A 26724-nucleotide genomic window follows, 5' to 3' on the forward strand; every position below is an offset into this window, starting at 1 on the left:
GAAGCAGCCGTCACTGGAAGGGGTGCTTCCCGCATGACCTGTGACCACGGCCCTTAGATGGCTCCCACCACCCTTTACGTGTCTTTATCCTCACAACACGGCCTGGGGGGAGGGAGGGCAGTGCCGTTACCCCACTGTACAGGGGAGGGACGCACAGAGAGACCAAGGCCCAGCTGCTCACAGGCACTGAGAGGCCATGCTCCCCCTGAACTCAGCGGGAGTTAGGCACCTAAATACCTGTGAGGATCTGGGCCTAGGTGACGTACCAGGTCACATGGGGAAAGCTCATGCTCAGATAAATTGGTTAGTCTCTAAGGTGCCACAAGTCCTCCTTTAGTTGTGGCAGTGCAGTGACTCGAACCCAGATCTCCTAGGCTAGCCCCTGCAGCCCTGCCCCACCCGCTCGCTCCATGGGGAATGGCCTCTCGGCTGGGGACCAGTTTCCCTCGCAGGCTGGCTGTCGTGCTTCAGCTTGCTGCACCATCCACCCTACGACTAACGAGACGAACAGACGGCAGAAAAGCTGTTTTTCTCTAATGGGGGTGTTCCATTTGCTGCCACTGTCATGCTGCAGATCACCTGAGCGGGCGTGAGTGGGGAGAGACAGAGGAGCCTGCTGGCAGGCCTCCCTCGAGAGTCTCCCCGGTCCTCCCACAAGTGAAATGGTGTCTCAGAGGAGAACGTGCTGGGCCAGACCCAGGCTGGGGTCCCCCCGACCAAGCTGATGGCTCCAAGCTTGCTGAGGAAGTGCTGAATCCGATCTCTCCTTGCCACACTTCTGGACTGGTTTGTCCTTCAGAGGAGCTGTCCCTGGCACCTGGGGGACAGCCCGCTGCTCCCCCAGAGAGTGCTGACTGGCTTGTTCTCCTTTCCCAGCTCCTGGGAGTAGCATCACTTTAGTCACCCATTGTGGAGCTGCAGGTCTGCTGGGTGCTGAGTCCCGACGGCTGAGCTGCAGGCTCCAGCCTGGCGGCGTGTTCCTGCCGCGACCGGGGTTTCTGCTCAGTGCTGCACATTCAGACAGAGAACAATCACCTCTTCCTGCACTGGAAACGCCGCAGCAGCCACTGGACGACGAAGGGCCAGGCGAGGAGGAACAGCAGGGTGCGAGCAGAGACCTCCAGCGGCCAGCGGGACGGCTTCTGCAGAGAGGAGACAAGCACAGGGAGGTGGGGAGGGGTTAGCGACCCTGAGGCTTCCTGGGTGCTCCGCAATGGGTGACTAAAGTGATGCTACTCCCAGGAGCTGGGGAAGGAGAACAAGCCAGCCAGCACTCTGGGCTGTTCACAGACGCTGGGCCCAGCACAGGTGTGACACCGAGCGCAGGGGCTCGGAGCGAGGCCCCTGCTACTGCTGCACTTTGCTTCTCGGCTTTATTAGCGTCTCTAGCTCAGTGACCCTCGGACCCCTCCCCAAGAGACAGCGTCACCATCTCCCTTTGGGAGAGCCTGAGAACCAGCAGTAGGGCCCCAGTTTTCGGTGTATTGTCACCGTAGTTACTAGCGAGCGTCTCAGACGACGGTATCCTCACGACTCCCTCCGGAGAGGGGAGTATGGGGGAGGAGGATCACCCCATCTCACAGAGGCTGTGACCAAGCAGGACTGTTCTTAATGTTTCTTCTGAATAGTGTGGGGGTGCCTCAGTTTCCCCTAGGCAGTTCTCAAGTCTGTAGGGGGTGGGATAAGGGTGTATGATCGTTGCAGAGCCCTAGAGGGCAGGTGTGTGCAGGGGTCTGGACACAGAGAATGGCCGACACCCTGTTTCCTGGCCACAGATGGCCTGGGCCCTTCCCCCCTGCAAGGTGAGAGCTAAAGGGTTGGAGAACAAAGGAATCCGGTGACCTCCTGGCCCGGGAAAGGGACAAAGCCCAGAGGAAGTGGGGCTGGGGAGAGTTTCAGTTTGGGGCTGGCTGGGACATGGAGTGAAGGCAGACGGGGTTGTCTGGCTCACTGCCCCCCAGAATGGACCCAGCTGAGGGGTCCTGTTCTCTACACCTACAAGCTCTGTGTTAGACCATGTTCCTGTCGTCTAATAAACCTCTGTTTTACCGGTTGGCTGAGAGTCACGTCTGACTGCGAAGTTGGGGTGCAGGCCCCTCTGGCTTCCCCAAGACCCCGCCTGCGCGGACTCGCTGGGGGAAGTGCACGGAGGGGCAAAGGATGCTGAATGCTCCGAGGTCAGACCCAGGAAAGTAGAAGCTGTGTGAGCTGTGTGTCCTGCAGACAGGCTGCTCACAGAAAGGAGACTTCCCCAGAGTCCTGCCTGGCTTCGTGGGGAGCAGGTCAGAGCATCGCCCAGGGACCCCATGACAACTGGTGGCAGCAGTGGGATGTACTGCACCCCATGGATGGCACTTCCCGCAGTAAGTGCCTGGGGAGCAGTAAAACAAAGGGGGATTGACAGGGACCAGGCGTGCTGAAGATTCAGAGAGAGAGACGGTTTCAGAGGGCAGTTAACCCCTGGGACTGTGTGACCAGAGAGAAGGACTTTTGCAGTAATAGGGTTCCCCTGGGGATTGCAGTGAGTGTCCCAGGCGTGGAGGAGTCTGCAGCTCGACCCTGGCAAAAAGGTGGTGACCTCGAGAAGGGCTGGCACACTAGGGCTTCTCCCTGGAAACCGTGGGGAGCTGAGAGCACACAGGCCTGTGAGTCCACAACAACTTGGGAAGAGAGGAGTGATGGCCTGTCACCGTCTCCTGAAGAAGGACATTGTAACCCTGTGCTGAAAGAGAGGGTTGCGCATTGGAAAGTTCACCAAGGCACAGTTAATCGTGCAGCTGGAGGAGGATGACCGCTCTAATGAACAGATTCCTGGCCCCAAATGGGGCTAGAGCAGGATTTGGGAGCAGCTGGAGTGGGAGCCAGGGATCCCCGAGACTCCTGTCCCCGACCAGACGAGGGACTTCACGATCGGGTTCCCCACCCGGGGATCGGAGATGGACGGGATTGGAGCTGAGTCCGAGAGCAAGAGGACTGTGGGAGACAGCGAGAGCCCGAGAAAGAGCTGCAGAAGCAGCAGCAGCATGAACTGGCGGTGGGGCGGAGAGGCCTAGGGGACCTCCCAGGGGTGAGTGGGGATAGACCCCGGGGGGCCAGTTCCGCAGGGTACCTCGAGACTAAATTGCTACCCCAGGTTAAGGGGGGGGGGATGTGGATGCCCACCTCACTGCCTTTGAGCAGGGTGGCGATTTGAACCAGGGGGACCCTGCGGAAAAGCCCCAGTGTCTAGCTCCCTTGCTGGGTCCCAAGGCCACAGACTCCGTCAGCCAGATGGGTGGGGAGGTGGACAGGCTCCCACTCCTGGTCCCAACCTATGTCTGTGTGGAGTTTCCTGGGCTCAGGCCCCTCAGACCCCCAGTAGGAGCGGAAGGTGATGGTCAATGGGGAGACATTCCTGGGGTGGCGAGATCCTGGGACAGAGAGAACTGTTGTCAGGCCCTGGGTGGTGCAGCCTCAGAGGCTGAGGGCCTGTGTGAGCTGGGTGAGGGTCCCAGGGATGAAGCCCCTCGCCCTGCCTATGGCCCAGATCCCTGTGCAGACCCAGGAGGAGTCGGGCTGGCTGGCCGTTGGGGTCCTCCAGGACACCAGCTGTGAGACCCTGTTGTGGGGTGACTGTGTCTCTTTGGGACAGGATCCAGGCCCTGCTCCTGTAATGGCCAAGGGTTTGAATTTGAATCCAGGGAACCAATTGGCAGAGAGGGAAATGGTCAGTGAAAATGCAGATGACCTGGCTGGCAGGGGGGAGGAGCGGCTAGGCTCAGGCTATCTGCCTCCCTGTAACCAGAACCCTGGGGCTGTGTGGGACAGAGAGATGCTCCCCGCCCCCTTACACACCGGAGAGGGGGGCTCACGCTGGCTCTGATGCAGTGAGGAAAGCAGGGAGCTCGCTGCTTACCCCCACTGGGACAGCAAGGGCAGCGCTGAGCACAGTGGGAGCTGAGACCCCAGCTGAGTGGGGGGAGACACAGGCAGGGCAGGGGATCTGTTGGGAGTGGCAAGGTGCTTGGTAAGGGAAGTTTGGATGAGCCTAGGCAGCCTTGTGAGCTGATGGCTGTGTCTAGTCAGCAGGGCGGGAAGGCGAGGAGAGTGAAAGATGAGTGTCCCTGGACCTTATCTGTTAGCTGGGTGGAGAAGTGAGACAGTGAAGGAAATGTGCCTCTGTCTGTCAGGGGTATTGACTTGCCTATGGAGGGAGCTACCCTGATCTCCAAGCAGTTGTCTGTGACCAGCCTTGTGTGCTGGGACCAGGGGAAAGAGATCCCAAGCTGTGTGTCTGGGAAAGGAGAAAGTGTGTCCGGCTCTTCTTTGTCTGTGGAGCAGACAGAAGGGACCTTTCAGCCTGTGACGGTTGAGGGGAGTGCAGTTGTCTCAGAGTTGGTTCTGGATTCAGCTAAAGCCCAGGAAGGGAATGGCCCTAAGTTTGTGTCTGCTCGGGAGAATGGCCCTGTAACTAGGTCGCATCCAGTTAGCGTCTATGAAAAATCCCAGAGACCAGACAATTCTGGTGCTTGTATTTTGCCTGTTGCTAGTGTGTTGTTGGGAAAGAGTGTCGCAACTCTGTCTAATCAGGGTGAGATCCTAGCCAGGGCACAAGGAGAGCATGAAGGTGATGTGATTGTGTTATCTACGGAGGGTGTGGAAACCTGTAGCAAGAAGGAAAAGATTCCTGAACTTGTGTGTGGCAAAGGGAAGGAGAATGCTTCTGACCTTTTATCTAGGAAGTCTGTCAGTTTGCCTGAAAGGGGATTGTGTAGGAATCCGCTGGATGGGCCAGAGGTAATTCTGTATGTAAGGGAGACCCAGAAAGAGTCTGTTGTTGCTCAGGAAAGTGTTCCTCTAGAGCAAGCCCTAGGTAAAGAGGGTAAGAGCAGAATTTCTGTGCGGGGTGAATTATTGCATAGAAAAGCCCTCGGGGAAAGGAATCCTCATGGAGTCTTTGCAAGCAGTTTACTGCCACTGAAGGATGTGAAAGTGATTTAATCAAGAAAGTTTCAGGTCCTAACAGCGAAAAATTTTCTGTTGTGAATGGATCCACTGACTGTCCTGTTGAAAGATCCAGTGTGGATAGCTTTGAGAAGGTCTCAGATGGACGTGATCGTTCCCCTCTATTCGACATTGGTGAGGCCTCATCTGGAGTATTGTGTCCAGTTTTGGGCCCCACACTACAAGAAGGATGTGGATAAATTGGAGAGTCCAGCGAAGGGCAACAAAAATGATTAGGGGTCTAGAACACATGACTTATGAGGAGAGGCTGAGGGAGCTGGGATTGTTTAGCCTGCAGAAGAGAAGAATGAGGGGGGATTTGATAGCTGCTTTCAACTACCTGAAAGGGGGTTCCAAAGAGGATGGCTCTAGACTGTTCTCAATGGTAGCAGATGACAGAACGAGGAGTAATGGTCTCAAGTTGCAGTGGGGGAGGTTTAGATTGGATATTAGGAAAAACTTTTTCACTAAGAGGGTGGTGAAACACTGGAATGCGTTACCTAGGGAGGTGGTAGAATCTCCTTCCTTAGAGGTTTTTAAGGTCAGGCTTGACAAAGCCCTGGCTGGGATGATTTAACTGGGAATTGGTCCTGCTTCGAGCAGGGGGTTGGACGAGATGACCTTCAGGGGTCCCTTCCAACCCTGATATTCTATGATTCTATGGAGTGAAAGCTGTTAAGAAAGTTAAACAGTCCTATAACCAAGTGGCTGTGTTTGGCCAGCTTGTTGGGGAGAAGACCCAATCCCAGTTTGACCCCCTGGGGTTTTGGGGGTGGCCAAAGGGCATGGGCCGCATAAACCTTCCCACATGCGGCCTGCGAGTGCTATCGACCACCCCCGACCTAAGGGAGGGCTTAACACTGGAAGGGCCTGGTGTAACTCCCACCAAGGAATGGGAGAGATGCTGGGGCATCCATGGGAACGTTGCTGGCTTCGAACTTACCCAGGTCACTGGCTAAAGTGACCCCGCTCAGTTCAATCTCGAAGGGGAGAGAGATGTGACGAAGTGGGACTGTTCTTAATGTTTCTTCTGAATAGTGTGGGGGTGCCTCAGTTTCCCCTAGGCAGTTCTCAAGTCTCTAGGGGGTGGGATAAGGATGTATGATTGTTGCAGAGCCCTAGAGGGCAGGTGTGTGCAGGAGTCTGGACACAGAGAATGGCCGACACCCTGTTTCCTGGCCACTGATGGCCTGGGCCTTCCCCCCTGCAAGGTGAGAGCTAAAGGATTAGAGAACAAAAGAATCCGGTGACCTCCTGGCCTGGGAAAGGGACAAAGCCCAGAGGAGGGGGGGGCTGGGGAGAGTTTCAGTTTGGGGCTGGCTGGGACATGGAGTGAAGGGCAGACGGGGTTGTCTAGCTCACTGCCCCCCAAAATGGACCCAGCTGAGGGGTCCTGTTCTCTACACCTACAAGCTCTGTGTTAGACCATGTTCCTGTTGTCTAATAAACCTCTGTTTTACTGGCTGGCTGAGAGTCACGTCTGGCTGCGGAGTTGGGGGGCAGGCCCCTCTGGCTTCCCCAAGACCCCGCCTGAGCGGACTCGCTGGGGGAAGCGCACGGAGGGGTAGAGGAGGCTGAATGCTCCGAGGTCAGACCCAGGAAGGTAGAAGCTGTGTGAGCTGTGTGTCCTGCAGACAGGCTGCTCACAGAAAGGAGACTTCCCCAGAGTCCTGTCTGGCTTTGTGGAGAGCGGGTCTGAGCATCGCCCAGGGACCCCATGACAGAGGCAAACCATGGCAGAGACACCAAGGGGAGTACTGAAGGCCCCTTGCTCACCCAGGGCTGTCACTCACTAGGAGGAAGGGGCCCAGCCAGGGCTCGGATCCCAACAGAGACTCACCCCAGACCACACGTGGAGCCTGTGGCCAAGTGGGGAAGAGACGCCTGGTTTCCTGGGTCCCAGCATGCTGCTTTCACTGCCCAGCTGGGGACCTGCCTTTAGATACCTGGGCTTGGTTTGCTGAAGTGGCCAGTGCCCCGGGCAGCAGCTGAATGCAGGAGCAACCCCACTAGCCCCCGGGTCTGGGATAAGCGCAGAGCGTAGCTGGGCTGAACCCGCGGTGGCTTTGGGTGGACGGCGGTCTGGCTCCTAGACTCTGCTCTGCTCTGCCAGCTGCTGGGGCTGGTCAACTCGCCACTCCAGGCTGCACAAGCCCAGTAGGCAGCTGCAGATGGAGGCTAAGCCTAAGTGTCTCTCCCCACTTCTTCCTCCTGGAGTCCTTGTCCTTCTGCCCGCCCAAGGACAGCACCTCCCACGCCCTCTGCCCCCACCAGCCCCTTCCTCCCCCGAGCCCAGTGGGGCAGCTCCCCAGGACCCTGCTGTCATCCATCCGTGGCTCGGGTGGCCCAGCCGCGCTGCACGTGTGTCTGGGAGACGAGGGAACTGCTGGGAAACCGGGGCCTGCAGCGCGCTTGTCTTTGAGCACAGCCCTACCTGCCGGTGGCGAGGGCCGGACCCAGACGCGTGCCCCTGAAAGACAGAAAGAGGCTCAGCTCAGTGCCACGTGGGCTGGCGCGAGGGGCTGGGAAGCTGGGCAGTGAGGGGAGCCCAGCCGCACCCATTTCCTGCTATGTAGAAACAGCACTGCCATTTTCACTGCACGCGCCCCCCACAGGCATAGGGGATCCAGCCCCACAGCCGCGGGCAACGTCCCCTTGCTCTGCGCCCTGGGGCTCACACACCAGCACAAGAGGGCCTGAGGCACCTTTCCTGACTCCACGCCTGGCGGGAAGGGACTTGCTGGGGTCACCCAGCGAGTCAGCGTCAGAGCGGAGTCTCTGTGCCGCGGCTGCCCCACCGCTCACCCCGGCTCTGCGGGAGCTAACCCCCCCCAGGCTCCAGCTGGTGGCGTGCGCAAGGCACAGGCCCTCTGGCAGCCCAGCCCCGAGCCTCCCAGCCACTGACCAGAGCAGAGCCTGTCTCCACCGGGGGCCTGGCCCCAGGAGCTCACCTTGCCGCTGTGAGGCCCTGTGGTCTGATAGCGACCATCTCCCCCACACCCCGATTGTAACCAAGGGGTGTGTGTGCATGTGGGTGTCCGGCCTGGAAAGCGCCCCCTTGCGGGCCTGCCTGTGGCATCGGCATAGTGAGGGGCACGTACCTGCATGGTGCTCAGCGTTTCCAGGCGGCTCAGCCTCTTCAAGACGCTCCGCATGTTGTCCTGCAGGGCACGGACGGTGCCAAGCAGCTGCACATCCAGCTCCGGCCAGAGCCCTGCGCTCGCTGCTTCCCCCTGGTCAGCATCAGGACAGCCCCTGGCTCCCGGGGCAGCCTGCAGCTCTGTGGGGCAGGAAGGACAGACAAGGATGCCAGAGGGACAGACCAGGGAGGACGAGGCTTCGTCCTCCACGGTTGCCCCAGAGTTTGTAACCGAGGGATGCTGCAGGCCCAGGCCAGGAGGGTGCAGCTCGGTGATGCGAGGCTGGGCTAACCCTGTCAGGTACAAGCCTCTTCCCCCAGGGGGTTCTGGGGCGGCTGGGCGTGACCTTCAGCTGGAAGGACGTGCTCTGCTGGAGCCGACCCAGACGGGTGACGGTGGCTCAGCTCTGTCCAATCCCCACCATCACTTCTCCAAACCACGTGCGGTTTTGCTACCAGACTGGCGAGACTCCCGGGCCCGGGGAGGCAGACGTTCCCCCGGGCCGGAGAAGCGCCAGGAAGGGCTGGGTAAGTACCACCGCAGCGCTAACTCCAGCAGGGGGCAGCACAGAGCAGGATCCATCCGAGGCATTAGTGAGCGCAGCTGGACGCTGGCTCTGAGCGAAGTGTGCTCGGGACCCAGGTGCCTTGACTGATTAGCCCTGGCATCCGGCCATTGGTGCTGAGAACTGCCCTGCAGAGCTCACCCGGTCAGCACACGCTGGGGCTGGCGGGTCACGGTGGCCCAAGCCTGTGGCCATCAGCCCAAGCCTACAGAGAGGCATCCTGGTGGTCTGTGTGTGACACAAACGGGTGGGTTTCCAGGCTGTGAAGTCAGCTGGATAGTGTCGGGGGGGGAGGTCTCAGCCCAAGGGGCCAGGCGTCCATACCACGGCCATCACCAAACAGCCCCTGGTGGCACAGTCTAGCTGGGGAACAAGCTCACCCCAGGGCTGGTCCCTGTGGGCAGGGGTGGCAGGCTGGCAGGTGGCTGCATGGGAGGAGATGGCCCTGACCTCTGTGGGGAAACACAAGCCATCAGGCCCCTGGGCCGTCAGGCCACTGGAGAGCTGGAAGGTGCCAGCCAGCCTGAGGTCAGCTCATGCTGTGACCAGGTCACCCTTCCCAAGCTGGGACACAGCCCAGCAATGGAGGCTCAGCACGGGTTAGCGAGCCAAGTGTGGACCCAGAGCCCCAGGGCGCACGTCTTCAGAAGGGCTCAGCTCCCCTTCAGGAGCCGAAACAAACTTGCCAGGGCTTCAGCAGAGCCTGGAGACAACGGAGCATTTCCTCCCCGCCCCCCCCGCCCCAGAGAGCAATGGGAGTGGGTCGGTGCTATGCACTGGGGAAGGAGTGGCTGTGTGCGAACAGGCTGGCAATGCTCATCTGGAATCAGCGTCACTTCTCTTGCTGCACTGACCCCAAGCTAAGCTGCCGCCCAGGCCCCTCACCCTGCTCCCAGTCAGGACCAGCGTCGCAGGGCTAGGGGAGAAGAGCAGAGATCTGGCTTGGCAGCCTGGCCGATGCCTGAACCCACCCCTGCAATCCCCGAGGAGAGGCAGCTGCACTGAGCCAGTCGCCCCCGTCTGACTGAGCGCCGGCACGGAGCCCCCAGCGCCAGGACCCTCTGGGCCCCAGGGTGTGCTGTGGGTGGGAGTGGGGAGGAGGCGACGGAGCGCTCGAAATGGTGAGTGCATCCAATGGACGCGGCTACCCCGAGTCACAGCGTGGCTGCTATGAGGCACAGAGAGATCACGTGGCTAGCCCGAGGTCACTCGGTGAACCCAGGAGTTCTGACTCCCAGCCCTGTAGTCTGCCTGCTCCTCAGGTTGCACTGTATCCCTCCGTGCTGCAGGCCCCCCAGGCCCAGAGCACTGTCAAGGAAACACTTTCACAGGAGCCTTGCTCTGGGGTGCATGATGACCTCTTCATGCCGGGGTGGGATGCAGAGAGGGCTTTGCAAAGAGCGCAGGCCAGCACCCCTGGTTCCAGCTGGCAGCTAACACAGACTGGGGCCGCATCTCACAGCAGCGCTCGGGAGCAGAAAGCAGGGACCAGCTCCTTCCGCAGAGGCACCAGCCTGGGGAAGGAGCAGTCCAAGCCCAGGGGCTGCTCTGCTCCCACTCAGCCCCAGGGTGGCCTTATCCTGAGAGCTGTTACAAATTAACCTGCCAAGCAGCCTGGGATGGGGCTGAAGGAACATGAACGGAGGAGATAAGCGTGGATGGATTCTACTTCGAGTGGGTGAGATGCCAGCGCCCGCCCTTCCATGTCTGCGACACAGCCCTGGCGGGGACAATCACCCCCTCTAGAGGTGAGTGGGGCAGACGCACGACACAAAGCACAGACGGGATCGCGTGTGGCCTGGCCGTGGAGCGTCGCTTTCCTCCTCAGCTCGGTGCTGAGCTGCTTTACCCAGCCCTCGCTGGAGGGGTGGCTCCGGGGTGGCCATGGGGGCACATGAGCAGCAAGGGTATGCGGCCATGGGAGCAGCGCCCAAGGGAGGTGGAGGATTCTCCCTGTCAGGATTGGATGGCTCTTCCTAGCAGACGCCCTGGCTCCACAAGAGTGAGCAGGCTGGATGGAGAACCCCTGGGGAGCCTCAGGCCTGTGCTATGGGGCAGGTTGCACTGGATGAGCCCAATGGTCCCTTCTGTGTCCAGGACATTCCCAGACTCCCTCCAGCCCCCAGAGGCCCAGCGGCAGTGAGTGTTCCCCTGAGGAAGGGCAGGGAGCTGCCCACCTGGCAAGAGGTCGGATTTGTCCACATGTCCATGGCCAACATCAGTCGATTCCCATCGCTGATACTGACCCAGCTCACAGAGGTGCTGCAAGCCTTAACCCATTCATGTCCAAGACTGCTGGGCGGGCGCACCAATTACGACACGGCATTGCCTACGTGCAGATGGCCTGTGGCCACTTGTGCTGCTCCGAACCATGCCCTGTTGCAGACGCCTCCTGCGGGGCTGGGTGACCCGAAGACAAAGGCAGCAGCTTTCCGCACTTGATGTGCTTGGAAGAGACCTGCCAAGATGCTCCTCAGGAACGGTTCCTCAGCTAGGAGGGCCCAGTCTGTGTCCTGGGTGCAGCTCAGACACACAGCCGGCCACCTGCCCTACAGGCCTCCTGAGAGCACTTGCACCAGGGCTCCCTTTGCACATGCTGCCCCACTGCCTGGGGGGTGCAAACCCCGAACCGTGTGTGCAGAGGGCCGAGGCATCAGACCTGCCCAGCTGGCGTTTCCTGTCATGCGACAGAGACCTCCTGAAACGTGACCCACGGAGCACAGTGGGAATCATGCTCGTGGGCTGAGTCTATTCAGGGCCTGCCTGAGGGGCAGCCACAAACCAAATGCCTTGGGAAGCGGTGGCTGGGCACAGCCAGGGCACAGGTGCCAGCCCCGGCTCTCAGGGAAGGAGGGGGGATACTCAGCGCCCCGTAGGATCGGGCCATTAAAGAGCCTGAACTGGGCCAGCACGTGCCTGAGCCCTGGCCTGGCAGAACCTCCCAGGGGAGGTTGGGGGGTTCGCGCTCCGTGGCCCATTCAGTCCCTGGTAGCTCTGCCCACAGGGCGTTAGCGTCTGCAACTCACCCCGTCCCTCAGACCCGCCAACTCCTTCACCAGCCGACACGGAGCAGCCAGGCAGGGCTGGGCTGGATTTGACCTGGCAACCTGGGGGGAGGCTCCCTAGCTCCTCACCAACTGCCTGGCTCAGCTGTTCCCAGGGGGGCTGGGACAATGTGTACAGTGGGGGGCGCTGAGAGTCACTGAACCAAACTGTAAACACTGCATCTGGTGGAAACCACGTCAGGCCGGGGGGTGCGGCAGCCCCCAGACCCAGCACCTCTGCCTGTTCCCCTCCTGCAGACCCTGGCAGAATCACCCGGCAGGCGCTCAGCCCAAGGGCTCCTTGGCCCCAGCATTTGCTTCCCTGACTCAGCGTCCTTCCCTTCCCCGCTGAGTATCAGCACAGCGAGAGCTCAGCCCCCCGCCTGCCACTGCGGCAAGGAGCTGAACTACCAGCAAACCCAGAGGCAGACCTGCACGCCCTGCCCCAGCTCCACCCAGGTCTGAGGCCCCTGGCTCTGCTCCACCCCACCCCACCTAGCACCATGGCTCTGCTCTACCCCACCCCCACCCAAGGGCTGGTGCCACACCCACCTCTCTCTGTGCCGAGGGGCCTGGGGCCATCGCTGCTCTGCCCGGCTAGTCCACCGCCTTCGCCAGGCTCTCCCTCCCTGCAGGTTTCCGGGGACTCACGCCCGACATCGGCATGTAGGCTGGCTGCATGAGGACTGCTTAGGGAAAGGCTCTGCCCAGCCACGCGCTGACCAGCCTGTGGGAGGGGAAAGGGCAGCAAGAGTTGCAGTGAGACCCCCAAGTGCCAGGGGTGAGTGGGTGAGACACTGCAGGGAAAGGCCAGATGTCCAGTGGTTAAAGCAGGGAACCAGGAGTCAGGGCTCCGGGGATCCATGCCCAGCTCTGCCACTGACCCACTGCATGACCTGGGTTGAGCTCCTCCCCCACATCACACACATCCACCTGCAAAGAACCATTTACCTTTCTGCCAAGGGCTTTGATTAAACCTGGCAGGAACCATCACAGACAAGAGATGTAACTTAGCCACAACATCTCAGGCTGCAGCAAAGGTAGGAACAGACCCAGGGGTCCCAAGCCAGGCTTCCACCCACTAAAGCCAGAACTTTCACCTAGCATTTTCTACCCCCCAGAAAAGAACCATTCCCACACAGAGCAACCCACAGCAGCACCTGCGAAGTGGGATACGTTGGGCTGTGCCTGACAGTCTGTGAGCTCGGTGCGAGCTCTCTGCCCCAGCTCTGGGATAACCCCTGAATTATCCTGCTGCCCGAAGACTGGGCTGGAGGCAACCAGCAAAAGCATGAGCAAACACAGCATGGCGTGCAGTGGGTCCCTTGGCCAATTTGCAGCACAGAGAACCACCCATGAACACCTGGGGTGAGAGACACTGAGTTTTGATTTGCATAATTCCCACAGCCATACCTCCCCCTAATACAACTAAATGAAACCAGACCAAGCTCTACCCACAGAGCCATTCCCTGCCCCTCTCCACGGAGCTATCAGTAGCAGCTCTGGGGGCTCCGAGAGCGATACCGATGAAGGAGCTTCCACTAGTTGCTGGGGGTGGGAGCACATGGACTGGGACTCTCCTCCCACTGCCCCCAAGCACGGTGCAGGGCCCCGCGGGGTCCTTCTCCCGCTGGTCCCACACGGGAGGGGAGCAGGTGGCTCATGCTCTGCAGCAAGCGAGGCCCCCGCCCGGTGCACACGTAGGAAGCAGCGAGGGAGGGCAGCTGCCATCAGGGCTCTGACTGAGACTCACGTGTGGGATGGCCGGAGAACAGGCGCCCAGACGGCAGCAAGGGATACTGGGGTCACCAGGCAGGGGCCGGGGCCCGAAGGGAACTCAGAGCTCTGCTGAGCAGAGGCAGTGTAGGACAGGGCGCTGCAGATCCGGGCCTGGCACGGCAGCCGGTGGGAGTGAAATCGGGGCACCGTGCTAAGTGCGCAGGGGAATGGCTGTGCGGAAGGAGGGACGATCTCTTGGCACATGAAGGTATCTGGACCCGGGCCTCACATTGGCTCGCTCTGTGAGCGGCGTTACCTGGCCAGGCTCTATCTGCTCCAGGGTGTCACTGTAGACTTCGCTTTCTGAGTCACTGGTCACTTGGCTGCTCTCCAGGGCTTCGTCAGTGCGGCCCAGCCCGCCACCTGGAATGGGAGACACACGGCTCAGCGGGGGGGGGGGGGGACACACGTGGATCAGGGGGGATGGGGGCGGCTCGGCGGGGGTGGGGGAGCACACACGGCTCAGGGGGGGACGCAGGCAGCTTGGCGGGGTGGAGGGACACAGCTAGGTGGGAGTGGGGGAACACGCAGCTCGGGGGTGGGGGGATGCAGGCAGCTTGGCGGGGGTGGGGGTACACACCTGGCTCGGGGCGGGAAATGGGTGGCTCAGCAGGGGGAGACATGGGGGTGGCTGGGTGGGGGGATGCGTATGGCTCAGCAGGGAGGCGTGGGTGGCTCAGCATGGTGGGGGGGCACTCTCTGGCCAGGCACCAGGAGAGCAGGGGGCTCATCACAGCAGTACAGGATGTTGAGTGGAAGGATTTTCAATCTAATCCGTGTCCTTTGTGCCCCAAAGCCACAGGCTGGGGCAGTCACTAGAAGGCCAAAGATCCGTGTGCAGGAAGCAAAGCCCACCAAGTGCATCTGGGGGGTTTGATCCTGCCCTGAGTGCCGCTCGTCAGGGATCTCGCCACACTTAGCTCACACAAAGCCTCAGAGCTCACCTCATCGCACATCACTCACTGTACAGATGGGAAAATGGGAGGAGAAGGGACGTGCCCAAGGCCATGGAGTCAGTAGCAGAGCCAGGAGTCCAGGCTCTCAACCATGGCCCTGCTGTGCCTGCTACATAACACTCTTCCCAGGACACAGCGCAGGGCCCTGGCCACCTGACACTGAGGAGCACAAATGACAAGACTGCCATGGCCCCCGACAGACAGCAGCACCCCAGCGGGATGTGAAGCTTCCTGGATGGGAGAAAGCGCCACTGAATGCGATTTGCAGCCAAGAGAAGCCCCACATCCCGGGAGTTTCAAGCGCTGCCCACGGTGTTTATCCGGCACCACACACGGCCCACGTGCCCCACCACGGAATAACAACATGCCGACCTCATGCCCACTTCCACCTCACGCTGTGGAACAGGCCCTGCCCTTGTGCCAGCCACCGCCCGACCCTCTGCCCACTTCCACCCCGCCTGGGGTGCAGACCCTGCCCCCTGTGCCAGACAGGACACTGGGTTTGTTCTCCTCACAGTAAGGCCAGGCCAACTCCCCTTGGAGAGCCCCTCTGGCACGCCGGAGCCAGCACTGAGCACCTGCCCCTCTCGGTTCTGCTCCCCAGATACAGCGTCCCCCAGGAAGTTCCCCGACAGTCCTGCTGCTTGGCCATCCCGGCTAAGGACGGAGTCCCTCTCCCGTTTGCCTGCACGGAAAGGGAGCAATCGGACTGGCCCCTTAGCACTCAGCAGACAGGTCGAGGGCTGAGATTCCCACACGTCAGCCCCTCGGCACCGACCCGACAAAGCCCACAGCATCACTGCTTCCAAGCCCCACTCCAGAGCTCCCCCCCGCACATCCCCTCTAGGAGACTGGCCAACCCCAGGGAGGGGCGTCTTCTGGCGCCCAGCCCAGATGGAAAGAGACGTGGAAACACTTCCACTCCCCCCCCCCTTTACCCACCACGGGCTCTTCGCTGGCTGCCCACGGGCATGCTATCCTGACTGGGCCCACCAGCGAGAGCAACATTGCTGCGCCCAGACGCCCTCGCTGAGCCAGGAGAGCAGCCACCAGCACCAGTAGGACAAGCATGGAGACCACACCCGGACCCTTGAGCCCCTCCTCAAGGGCCCTCAGAGCTGCAGGGGGAGCTGCAATCAGCCAGTGAAGACAACAGGCCCCAGGGCCCACAGCCAGCACTGGGCCCTTTGCTGGCAGTCCATAGGTTCCAAGGCCAGAAGGGACCACTGGGATCACCCTGTCTGCCCTCCTGCATGGCACAGGCTGGAGAATGCCCCTGGGATAATCCCTGCTGGAACCACAGCATCGCTGCCAGGAACGCAGTCAGATTTCAGGGCTGCCAGTGAGGGCAAATCCGCCGTGGCCCTGGGTGAGTTGCTCCGCTGGTCAGTTACCCTCACTGCTAAAAACCTGGTTTCTGTTCTGACTTTACTTAACTTCAGCGTCTGTCTCTTGTTAGGCCTTTGTCTGCCCTCAATTACCAAATATTTGTGCCCCTGTAAGTATTTACAGGCCATCATCAAACCGTCTCTCTGTTAAGCTGACTAGACATAGCTCCGTGAGTCCATCACTAGGCGGGCTGGTGCGTGACAGGGCCACGCGTGGGTGTGTGGGGAGGAGGCGAGTGTCTTTCCTCTGGGGTCTCAGACATGGGGCAAATCCCAGCCTGGCACAGGTGATTCCAGCTCTATGTGAGTGACAGACAGGAGGCCTTGGCATGAGGGAGTCTGCCGCACTGGGCAAGGTGACCCCACAGGATGGGCTCTACGCAGGAGCTGAGCAAATACTGGCTGGCTGGCTGCCCTGCTGTGGCCTAGACCCCCCACTTCCAGCCGTGTGAGCCATGAGGGGCATCGCCAGCGAGAGCAGCTTGAGCCAGGATGGCAGCTCTCCCGCCAGGAGCAGCGTGCAGCAGGCCCAACTCAGCAGACACCCTGTTTAGGCTGCCTGTAGCCCTGGAGGAGCCTGGCTGCTTGGCCGTGAGGGCCTTGGTCCCAACTGCCTTGGCCAGCGCTTCGATCCTTCCTTGGTTAACGGCTGTGGAGGGATGCAGCATGCGCGGGGTTAATACTAGGGCCACAGGGTCTGCGGAAGTGGCTCACAGAGATTGCTAGTGGCACCAAGCATCCAATGTGCTCACACAAGGAGGGCGGGCCCCGTTCCTCCAAGGGGTGCAGAACCCCCAGGGCTTATGGGGGCTCCCCTAGGGCAGGAAGGGTCTGTGCTGCATCCTCACCAGTGTTACGGCAAATGGATTGACAGACCAGGCCGCCGTGTGCAGAGCAGCGAACTCCCCCTGCATGGCTATTCTCACCCCCCAGAGGAGCCGTGCTCTGCCCAGGAGGTCACACTGCTGTGCCAGGGGCTAGGAACTGAACACAGCAAATGCCCCTGGCGACGGGTAATAACTGCCCTGCCCTCAGAGTGCCGCAGAGGACTGCAATGTGCTCTCCCATAGCTGTGCCCACTCCTGCAGGGCTCACGGGAGGGAAGCTTGTCTGTGCCTCCCATCTGCTGGCACGGGGTGGGGGCTGGCAGCACATAGCTGCTTCCCCGACTGGAAGCGGCATTCTGCTGTCCATAGGGACGTCCGTTCACAAAGTTCCTCTCTTCAATCCCTAACCCTAACGGGAGGGCTGCTGTCGGCTGAAGAGCCGCCTGGGCAGACACACGCTGGTCTACTTCAGCTCCGCAGCTCAGGTGATTGACAGGGAGCGAGTCTACAAAGCCAGCTCCCCTCACGCTGCATGGCCGAGGGTTTCAAACCTGGTTAGTGTTGGGGGTGGGGGAGGAAGGCCAGTTGGAGACCCCAGGGAGAGGTCTGATTTCAGCCAGCAGGAATCAGGCCTGTTTAACATGCCTTGAGTAGAGCACCTCACCCTGAAATATCCTTGAGTCGGCAGCTGCTTTCCGGCCGCATTCGACTCCTTGCGTGGCTCCGTTGGGCCAATGGAAATCACGGGCGGCATTTTCGCCTTGTTTTTCGTCAGTTCCATAGATTCCAAGGCCAGACTGTGATCCTTCACTCTGACCTTCCACAGAGCACAGGCCGGAGCACTGCCCCAGAACAATTCCCAGAGTGAGCTTTGGAAAAACAGCCAACCTTGATTTAAAGAGTGCCACTGAGGGATCCGGGGTAAGTTGTATCAATGCTTCATTGCCCCTCGCTGTTAACAATTCACACCTTATTTCCAAATCTGAATTTGTCTGGCATCCACTTCCAGCCACGGGATCATGTTACACCTGTCTCTGCTAGATTGCAGAGCCCATTATTAATTTGCTCCCGATGTAGGTACTAGACTGTGATCAAGTCACCCCGTAACCTTCTCTTTATTAAGATCAAGGAGCTTAATCTAGTTGATCACTGTTGGGTAGGTTTTCTAATCCTTTAATCACTGTTCTGGCTCTTCTCTGAACCCTCCTCAATTTGACTCTACAGATGCTCCCTGGGTTACGCAAGACCCCACTTACACAAATCCGCACTTTCGGAAAAAGTTCCGTAAGCTAGAAATAGGAGGGATTTTTTTTTTTTTTTGGCGTAACGGTCAGGTATACGTTTCTGACTTATGCAAAATTCGAGTTACCCATTCTGGAACGGAATTATTGCGTAAATTGGGGAGCGTCTGTAACAGGGTTCAAAAAAGAACTAGATAAATGCATGGAACATCAGAATGGCCATACTGGGTCAGACCAAAGGTCCATCTAGCCCAGTATCCTGTCGGCAGACAGTGGCCAGTGCCAGGTGCTCCAGAGGGAATGAACAGAACAGGTTATCATCAAGTGATCCATCCCTTGTCGCCCATTCCCAGCTTCTGGCAAACAGAGGCTTGGGACACCATCCCTGCCCAGCCTGGCTAATAGCCACTGATGGACCTACGCTCCATGAATTTATCTAGTACCTGTAGAACTCTGGCAAAGAGTGCATTGTGTGAAGAAACCTGAACCTTTTCCAGTCCCAATCTATCTTTTTTGAGATGGGGCAATCACATCTGCACACAGTATTCAAGATGTGGGCGTACCACAGATTTATATAGAGGCAATATGGTATTTTCTGTGTTATTATCTATCCCTTTCTTAATGATTCCCAACATTCAACCTGTGGAACTCCTTGCCAGGGGATGTTGTGAAGGCCAAGACTATAACAGGGTTCACAAAAGAACTGGATAATTTCACGGAGGATAGGTCCATCAATAGGTCCTGTTAGCCAGGATGGGCAGGGATGGTGTCCCTAGCCTGTTTGTCAGAAGCTGGGAATGGGTGACAGGGGATGGATCACTTGATGAGGGGTAGCTCAGTGGTTTGAGCATTGGCCTGCTAAATCCAGGGTTGTGAGTTCAATCCTTGAGGGATCCATTTAGGGATCTGGGGCAAAAATTGGGGATTGGTCCTGCTTTGAGCAGGGGGTTGGGCTAGATACCTCCTGAGGGCCCTTCCAACCCTGATATTCTATGATTCCCTGTTCTGTTCATTCCCTCTGGGGCACCTGGCACTGGCCACTGTCAGCAGACAGGATACTGGGCTAGATGGACCTTTGGTCTGACCCAGTCTGGCCGTTCTGATGTTCTTACAGCAGTTCTGTAGAATTCAAACAGGAAATCCTAGCAGTCATGGCAACCCTACCAAACAGCAGCATTTTGAACTGAGCTCATCCATTTTAAACCTACAGCTGCAACAGGACAAACTTTCAGATTAGTTTTTTCAAACCTTCACCCTGGTATAAATCAATGACTAAAAACAAACCGAGTGATTTAAATCAGGAGTTAAGCGGCTGCCTCCTCTCACTCTGTATCAAGCCTGAGTTTGATAAAAAGTTGTCCCATTCCTAGTGCAGGTTTACAGGGGCAGGTTCACGAATGGAGATGCCCTGAGGAGGGCAATGGCTGGTAGCTTAGGCTCTGCGTTTATGTTCTGGAGACAACAGAGCACATTTCTATCACCCACAGGTTCCAAAGAGGATCCAGCACTGACATGAGGACGAGACCACCGAGTTCCCCTAGATACAGGTCCTCCTGCTGCAGGGTCTAAGCCAGTCACTCAGTGCCACAGGCACCGACTCCCTGGGTGCTCCGGGGCTGGGGCACCCATGGGGAAAAAATGGTGGATGCTGAGCACCCACCGGCAGCTCCCTATCAGCTCCCTCCCACCTCCCCAGTGCCTCCTGCCCGCCGGCGGGCCCCACGGATCAGCGCCTCCCCTCCCTCCCCGTGCTTTCCACCCGCCAGCAGGCCCCACAGACCAGCACCTCCCCTTCCTCCCTGTGCCTCCCGCCTGCCAGCAGGCCCCACGGATCAGCGCCTCCCCTCCCTCCCCGTGCCTCCCGCCTGCTGCAATCAGCTGTTTGGCGGTGCGCAGGAGGCTCTGGAGGGGGAAGGGGGAGCGAGGATGCAGCACGCTTGCAGGAGGGGGCAGAACTGGGTGGAAAGAGGTGGGGCGGGGGCAGGAAGAGGTGGGGCAAGGGTGGGGCCTTGGGGGCAGGGCCTGGGTCGAGCACCCCCCTGGCACTTTGGAAAGTGGGCTCCTGTGCTCAGCGCCCCGGGCAGGGGAAGAGGATTCCATCATGCCCCACCAGGGGCGTTCTTGCCCAGGCCAGAGGAAGTGCAGTCACCCAGCAAGGCCCAAACTCGGCCCGTCCCTTCGTCAGCGGGAAGCCCGCACTGCCATGCCACGCCCGGCTCGCAGCTCCAAGGCCGGCTCCGGATTCTTGTTTTCGGCGCTGCTCCGTGGGGAGCCGAGCCCTCACGGCTCAGCGCTGGCGGCGGCCAAACCAACGCTTACCAGGCTTCCAGGGCAGGGCCACTACTCCCAAGCGCCAAGGGCAGATCTCTGCTCGGCGACCTGCACCGCCAGCAGCCCCGGCCGGAGCCCCCGCGCGCGTGGCAGGGCAGGAGGGTGCCCTCAGGCCACAGCCGCTGGTGGCAGCTCGAGCGAGCCTGGTGTGAACGCTCCCGGCGAGGAAGCGAGCGGACGGTTTAAAGGTCAGAGGGGACGTCTCCATTAACACGGGGCTCCCAGACGGAGCCCCACAACCCCAGCTAGGCTGAAGCTCCCCGGGGTGCAGGCTGCCAGACACGCTGCACAGCCGCTGGGGGGCAGGGCAGGGGAAGGAGGGCGGAGCCTATAGTCAGCCCACCATTGCATCCCTGCAGCCCAGCCACGCCCTCCTCCCGCTCTGCCGCGGGGGGCTGAGGCTCTCACATACAATCACTCGAGTCAGGAGCACGGAGAGAACAAACTGGGCACAAGTTCTAGTCAGGAGCGAGCCCCCCAGGTGCCTCTAGTCTCATTGCCCACTCCCTCCCTCTTCACAGCACGCAGTGGGGTGGCGAGGGCTCGGCTTGCGCTGCACAAACCCACATCAGGCAATGCCAGCTTGCTGGATGCAGCTGGGCCGAGGCTGCACTGTCCTCGAGGACACGCCATCTGGGAGTCCAGATTGACAGGAAGAGGAAGGCTAGGACTCAGGAACCCAGGTTTAATTCCCTGCTTCGTCACAGACTCCCTATGTGACCCTGGGCAAGTCACTTAGCCTTTCTGTGCTTCGGTTCCCCACTTGTGCAATGGGGATTGTGAGGCACTCAGATACTACAGTGATGAGAGCCAGATCAGTACCTGCGATGGATGGCCAGGGAGCTGGAAGGATGAGCTGTTTCCCTCATGGGCTAGGGCATGCGGGAACCAGCAGAAGGAAGTATCATTTTACAGATGGGGAAACTGAGGCACAGAGAGGTGAAGCAGCTTGTCCAAGACCTTGCAGTAAGGAAGTGGCAGGGCCGAGACTAGAACCCAGGAGTCCTGACTCCCAGACTGTTGCTCTGCCCATTTCACCCCAGCCCAGCCCAGCCCAGCCCAGCCACCCTCCCAACGCCCCAGGCTTACCAGCCTTCTTCTTGAAGAAGGACTCTGGGGGCCGGGGCATATCGTGTATCACCTCGTAGAGAGGTTCGAAGAACCCAAACACATCCTCAGACACCTTGCCTGCTGGGATCGTGTCAATGACCTGGAGAGAAACCCAACAGCTCTTTTGTAGCCAAGTCAGAAGATGGAGGATCCTGCGCTGAGGCAATGGTCACTAAAGCCCTGGGCCTGAGTGCGGTGTCTGGGAGAGGGAGGGACCGACAGTGCTGCCTACAGCAAGTTAGCTGTGGCAAGCGGGCTCCGAAAGCTTCCCCCCACAGCGCTGCCAGGGCACCTCTGGTCTTCCCAGCCTGGGGTCCTTCCCCAGCTCTGCCAGCGCCCTTCCCGCCCCACCTTCCAACGACTCTGAATCCAGGCCCTCCTCAGCCAGAGCCCGTCAGCTGTGCCAGCGTGTGCCACGTGGCCCTCACTCCACCAGGGACGATGCCGAGGGCACTCCTTCCAGGGTGTCCCAAGGCACACGGGGAGCGAGTGGAGCAGCCCCAGGAGCTGCACATAGCAGGGAAACAAGGAGCTCTGTACCTTCTGGGCTACCTTCTTCATCTCCGAGACATACGCGACCATGGCCTCCTCTTTGGACATCTTCCCCAGCCTGCTCCACGCATCCCTGCCAACCAGAAGGTCTCATGAGGGGGGACGGCATAGCTCAGTGGTTTGAGCATTGCCTTGCTAAATCCAGGGTTATGAGTTCAATCCTTGAGGGGGCCGTTTGGGATCTGGGGCAAACATTGGGGATTGGTCCAGCTTTGAGCAGGGGGTTGGACTAGATGCCTCCTGAGGTCCCTTCCAACCCTGATATTCTATGACTGATGCCCCACGAACAAGGCTGTACTGCAGTCTACAACACTCCTGCCAAGCAGTTACTGTTTCAGCCTTACCACTTATACCGGCCGATGGGATCCCAGAATCCAGGCCGGGGGATCTTGCAGCTGCCCACTGTCGCCTGCTTGTAGTAGCTGTAGAATCGTAGCATCACCTCGTAGGGGGGGCGGTAGGACCCTAGAACACACACAAACCATCAGAGCAGGAACAGAGGGACTCCGGCCACTTCCCCACCATGAGAAAAGAGGAGGAGGACGACTTGTGGCACCTTAGAGACTACCGTGGCCATTCAGGGGCTGTTACCTGCATCCTTACGCTGTGACCCAGTAGGTGGGTCTCTGCCCACGAGACCAGCACTGAGCCCATGCCCCAGCACGGCGCTAGCAGACCCCAAACTGCTGGAGCTCTGCCCTTCAGAGGGGGCATAGCGCTGAGGTGACCATCTGGTCATTGACGGGCCCATGAGTCAGGGCCTTAACCATGATCCGGGCCCAATTCCCACTCAGTTACATTCTGCCTCCCGGAAATACCCTCTGCAGTTTTAGCTGGAAAGTTCAGAGGATGCATAGTGTTGCTGTGCACTGTTAAATAGCAGCTGCATTCCACCCCAGAGGTAGCTGTGTTTCAGTGGCGGGTGAAACCGTGTTTGTGTTTTGGGGCAGGAAGCCCCATATACCATGAGATGCTATTAATACAGGGAGAGAAACGAGGGCAGACGCCAGGTACCCGAGGCTGCACAAAGCGGGTCGGTCACGATGTCTTTCTCATCTCCTTTCTCCTCTTAAGTGCAAGCTGAAATTTCACATGGCCTAAAGCATCAGGGCCAAGATTTTCCAGCATGGGGGTGGGGTGGCCTTAAGACAAGTACATAAATAAATGTCTGGTCTTCACAGTTGCTAAGCACATGCAGCTCCTTACTGAGGTCTATCGGAAGCACAAGTGCTCTGCACCTCTGGAGATCAGGCCTACAGGAACTGCCAGAACAGAACAGATTAAACGCCCATCCACTCCGGTATCCTGCCTCCAGGAGCAGCCAATGCAGGATACTCCAGGAAGAGAAGTCCCTCTGCTCCATGCATGCACCTAATTGTACAATACCCTACAAAGGAGAGATTCCTTCCTGACTGCCCACTAGTGATGAGTGTGTGGCCTGAAGCATGAGAATTAACAACCTTTTGTCCTTATCCTCCCTGGTGTAAGGATAAGATGTGGAATTTTGATTGGCCAGGACAGGACACCAAAGCACGGATACAATCAGAAACCTGACTGAAGTGGCATCTTGTCAACGTCACACAGTTTAACTGATAAGACCCATTTTCCCCACCCTTTTACTAGAGCCAGCGCTGCAGAACCAGCCTATCTGGGAATTAAGCTGTGCTCTGCCAAGCACTAGCTAGTGTCCACCCCAGCACTGCAGGGTCTGAGCACAGAAACGCTACAAACTGAGCTTGCGTGTGTGCTTACAGCAAGTGGGAGGTGCTGGCTGAGAGTCCTGGGGACTGACACACCCCGGGCAGCAGCAGCGCTGGGCCCTTCACTCAGCCTGCTCTGGGGAGCCAGCTCTCATGGCAGGAGCAGAGAGTTCAGTGGCCTTCCAGTTGTCGGCCTCTACTGAGACTGCCAACGAAAGGACCAGTCCATGCCCATCGTGAGGGTGTTTTGTGATGTGACACACGGTGGAGGATGAGACAGTCCATTAGTTCCCATCTAGTCTGTCTCCTGGGGGCCGGCACAGGCCTGTCCACACTGGACACTTAGTCAGGCTTTGTCCAGTTTCAAGAGACCAAGCCTCAGCCTCACCTACCTGGAGACCCATCCCAACGTCCAGCCGACAAAGCCCACGCTAGGCCATCTGCGGAGCGTGCTGGACTCACCGTTCTTAGGCAGGCCCTGAATGACTCTGACAGCGGCCTGGAATTGCTTCTGGTAGTCCGGCTCTGCCGGCTCCATCCCCATCCACTCACAGGACCTGAGAGAGAAGCACGACCCCCCATGTTAGCTCGGGGAGGCCTGTCAAAGGCACTCCCGGCTGGGCAGAGCCTTTGGGCAGGATAGGGACCTTCCCCAGGGCTCTGGGGCATGTGGGGTTCAAGCATGTGGGCCAGGACTTGGTACTGGTCTGTGAGTTTGCACTGGGCTCACAGCCCTGCCAGGCAGGAACCTCTCGATTCACCAATGCCCCCTGCCGTCCCTCAGCCCCATCCGGCAACGACCCTCTGGGGCGACAGGGCAGCTGGGTCTCCTCTGCCTGCAGAAGCTGGTCTGTGCCAGGCACAGCAGGCTTGGGAAGCGCTGGCCTGGGGCAGGAGCTGACGGGTGGATCCACAGCCCTGCCCCGAGCGCCCAGCTCCTACCCTGAGCGTTCCCGCACTAGACCTGACCCGGGGCCCAAGCACCTCACCCCGCAGTGCCCTGCTCTAGGGTGCCCTCCCGAGTGTCCCCGGCACAGACCCTGCTGCCCCCTGCCCAGATCCTCCCCATAGTCCATGGCCCCCAGCCCAGATCCCGCACAGCTTAGCTCAGCTCTGGACCCTCTTAGCTCGGACCCCGGAACCCCCCAGCTCCGTGTCCCCCCAGCCCAGACCCCGGATCCGCCCTGCCCAGTGTCCCCAGCCCATATCCCCACAGCCAGGGCCCCCCCAGCCCAGCCCAGCCCGGGCCCCCCCGCCCGGATCGCCACAGCCCAGGCCCCCCTTAGCTCGGACCCCAGATCCCCCCCAGCCCAGACCCCCTTAGCTCGGACCCGGATCCCCCGCAGCCCCGTGTACCCTCAGCTCAGACCCCAGATCCCCCCGCCTGGTGTCCCCAGCCCGGATCCCCCCAGCCCGGACCCCCTTAGCTCGGATCCTGGAACCCCCCAGCCCAGTGTCCGCCCCCAGCCCCAGGTTCCCCCAGCCCGGGGCCCCCCGTAGCTCGGACTCTGGATCCCCCCAGCCGGATCCCCCCAACAGAGCCCAGCCCGGGCCCCCCCGCCCGGATCCCGCCAGCCCGATGTCCGCCCCCAGCCCAGACCCCGGATCCGCCCTGCCCAGTGTCCCCAGCCCGTATCCCCACAGCCCGGGCCCCTCTTAGCTCGGACCCTGGATCCCCCCCAGCCCGGTGTTCCCAGCCCGGCCCCTTAGCTCGGACCCAGATCCCCCACAACCCCGTGTACCCCCAGCCCAGACCCCAGATCCCCGCAGCCGGGACCCCCTTAGCTCGGATCCTGGAACCCCCCCGCCGGATCCCCCCCAGCCCGGTGTCCGCCCCCAGCCCAGACCCCGGATCCCCCCCGCCCGGATCCCCCCAGCCCGATGTCCGCCCCCAGCCCAGACCCCTGGATCCGGCCTGCCCAGTGTCCCCAGCCCGTATCCCCACAGCCCGGGCCCCCCCAGCCCAGCCCGGGCCCCCCCGCCCGGGCCCCTCTTAGCTCGGACCCTGGATCCCCCCCAGCCCGGTGTTCCCAGCCCGGCCCCTTAGCTCGGACCCGGATCCCCCGCAACCCCGTGTACCCCCAGCCCAGACCCCAGATCCCCACAGCCCGGACCCCCTTAGCTCGGATCCTGGAACCCCCCCGCCGGATCCCCCCCAGCCCGGTGTCCGCCCCCACCCCAGACCCCGGATCCCCCCGCCCGGGCCCCCCCAGCCCAGACCCCGGATACCCCCGCCCGGCCCCTTAGCTCGGACCCGGCTCCCCCGCCGCCCCGAACAGCTGATCCACCCAGAGACTGGGGTGACCGTCCCAACCAATAACCACATGCCTTTCATTCCCTCGTCACACTTCGCCCAATTAGCATCAAGCTTTAAAAACAATGCAAATAAGCGCCTCCCCGCCGCAGCGGGCTGAACGCCGACTCCAGCGTTGAAGTCGGGCCAAGTCAAGCCGCCGGCCTGATGTAACAGCGCCCCCTGCAGGGGAAGGGGTGGCCTGCGGACCGCTAACCTTGGGCAGTAGTGCCCCCTGCAGGAGCGCGTTAGGCGTCCGCAGTTCGTGGCTGTTTTCTTGGGTGAAGCTGGGAAGCGAGCTCTGGGCTGATTTATTATACGAGGTGGAGAGGAGAGATTCCAGTGTGGCAGGGGCCTATGCAAAACAATGCCCCTGTGGCTGGGTGTGTGGCCTGTGTTTGCGTGGCCCCACGATTTACGAGGAGAGGTTGCGGGAACTGGGGTTATTTAATCTGCAGAAGAGAAGAGTGAGGGGGGATTTGGTAGCAGCCTTCAATTACCGGAAGGGGATGGAGCTCGGCTGTTCTCAGCGGTGGCAGATGACAGAACGAGGAGTAATGGTCTCATGTTGCAGTGGGGGAGGTCTAGGCTGGATATTAGGAAACACTATTTCACTAGGAGGGTGGTGAAGCACTGGAATGCGTTACCTAGGGAGATGGTGGAATCTCCATCCTTAGAGGTTTTTAAGGCCCAGCTTGACAAAGCCCTGGCTGGGAGGATTTAGTTGGGGGTTGGTCCTGCTTTGAGCAGGGGGTTGGACTCGATGACCTCCTGAGGTCCCTGCCAACCCTGATAGTCTATTTTAGTACACTAAT

At 59.9% G+C, this 26724-nt stretch overlaps 1 protein-coding gene across 2 annotated transcripts; it reads right to left on the reverse strand.

Annotated features, from left to right (window-relative positions):
- Positions 1–517: 517 nt before the first annotated feature.
- On the reverse strand, positions 518–25894 carry ACBD4 (acyl-CoA binding domain containing 4). Of its 2 annotated transcripts, XM_077806503.1 has the most exons (10): positions 25871–25894; positions 24079–24173; positions 22261–22381; positions 21905–21989; positions 21344–21464; positions 13768–13874; positions 12285–12459; positions 8085–8263; positions 7418–7453; positions 518–1142 (listed from the first exon to the last, which is right to left on the reverse strand). In XM_077806503.1, the coding sequence occupies exons 2-10, from the start codon at positions 24158–24160 to the stop codon at positions 1032–1034; spliced, it is 1017 nt and encodes a 338-aa protein (XP_077662629.1). In that variant the 5' UTR covers positions 24161–24173; positions 25871–25894; the 3' UTR covers positions 518–1031. The 2 variants fall into 2 exon arrangements, with proteins under 2 accessions (XP_077662629.1, XP_077662628.1); XM_077806502.1 differs by lacking the exon at positions 25871–25894 and having other exon boundaries at positions 24009–24615.
- Positions 25895–26724: the final 830 nt, after the last annotated feature.

This window comes from Eretmochelys imbricata, chromosome 27 (genome assembly GCF_965152235.1).
Source record: "Eretmochelys imbricata isolate rEreImb1 chromosome 27, rEreImb1.hap1, whole genome shotgun sequence".
Classification (NCBI taxonomy): Eukaryota; Metazoa; Chordata; order Testudines; family Cheloniidae; genus Eretmochelys; species Eretmochelys imbricata.

Coding starts and splice junctions, on each gene's coding strand:
- ACBD4 (XM_077806502.1), bottom strand. CDS start 24,300: ATGCTTGAACCCCACATGCCCCAGAGCCCTGGGGAAGGTCCCTATCCT. Junction 21,990..22,260: donor CCCATCGGCCGGTATAAGTG/GTAAGGCTGAAA, acceptor TCTGGTTGGCAG/GGATGCGTGGAGCAGGCTGG. Junction 21,465..21,904: donor TGAAGAAGGTAGCCCAGAAG/GTACAGAGCTCC, acceptor GTTTCTCTCCAG/GTCATTGACACGATCCCAGC.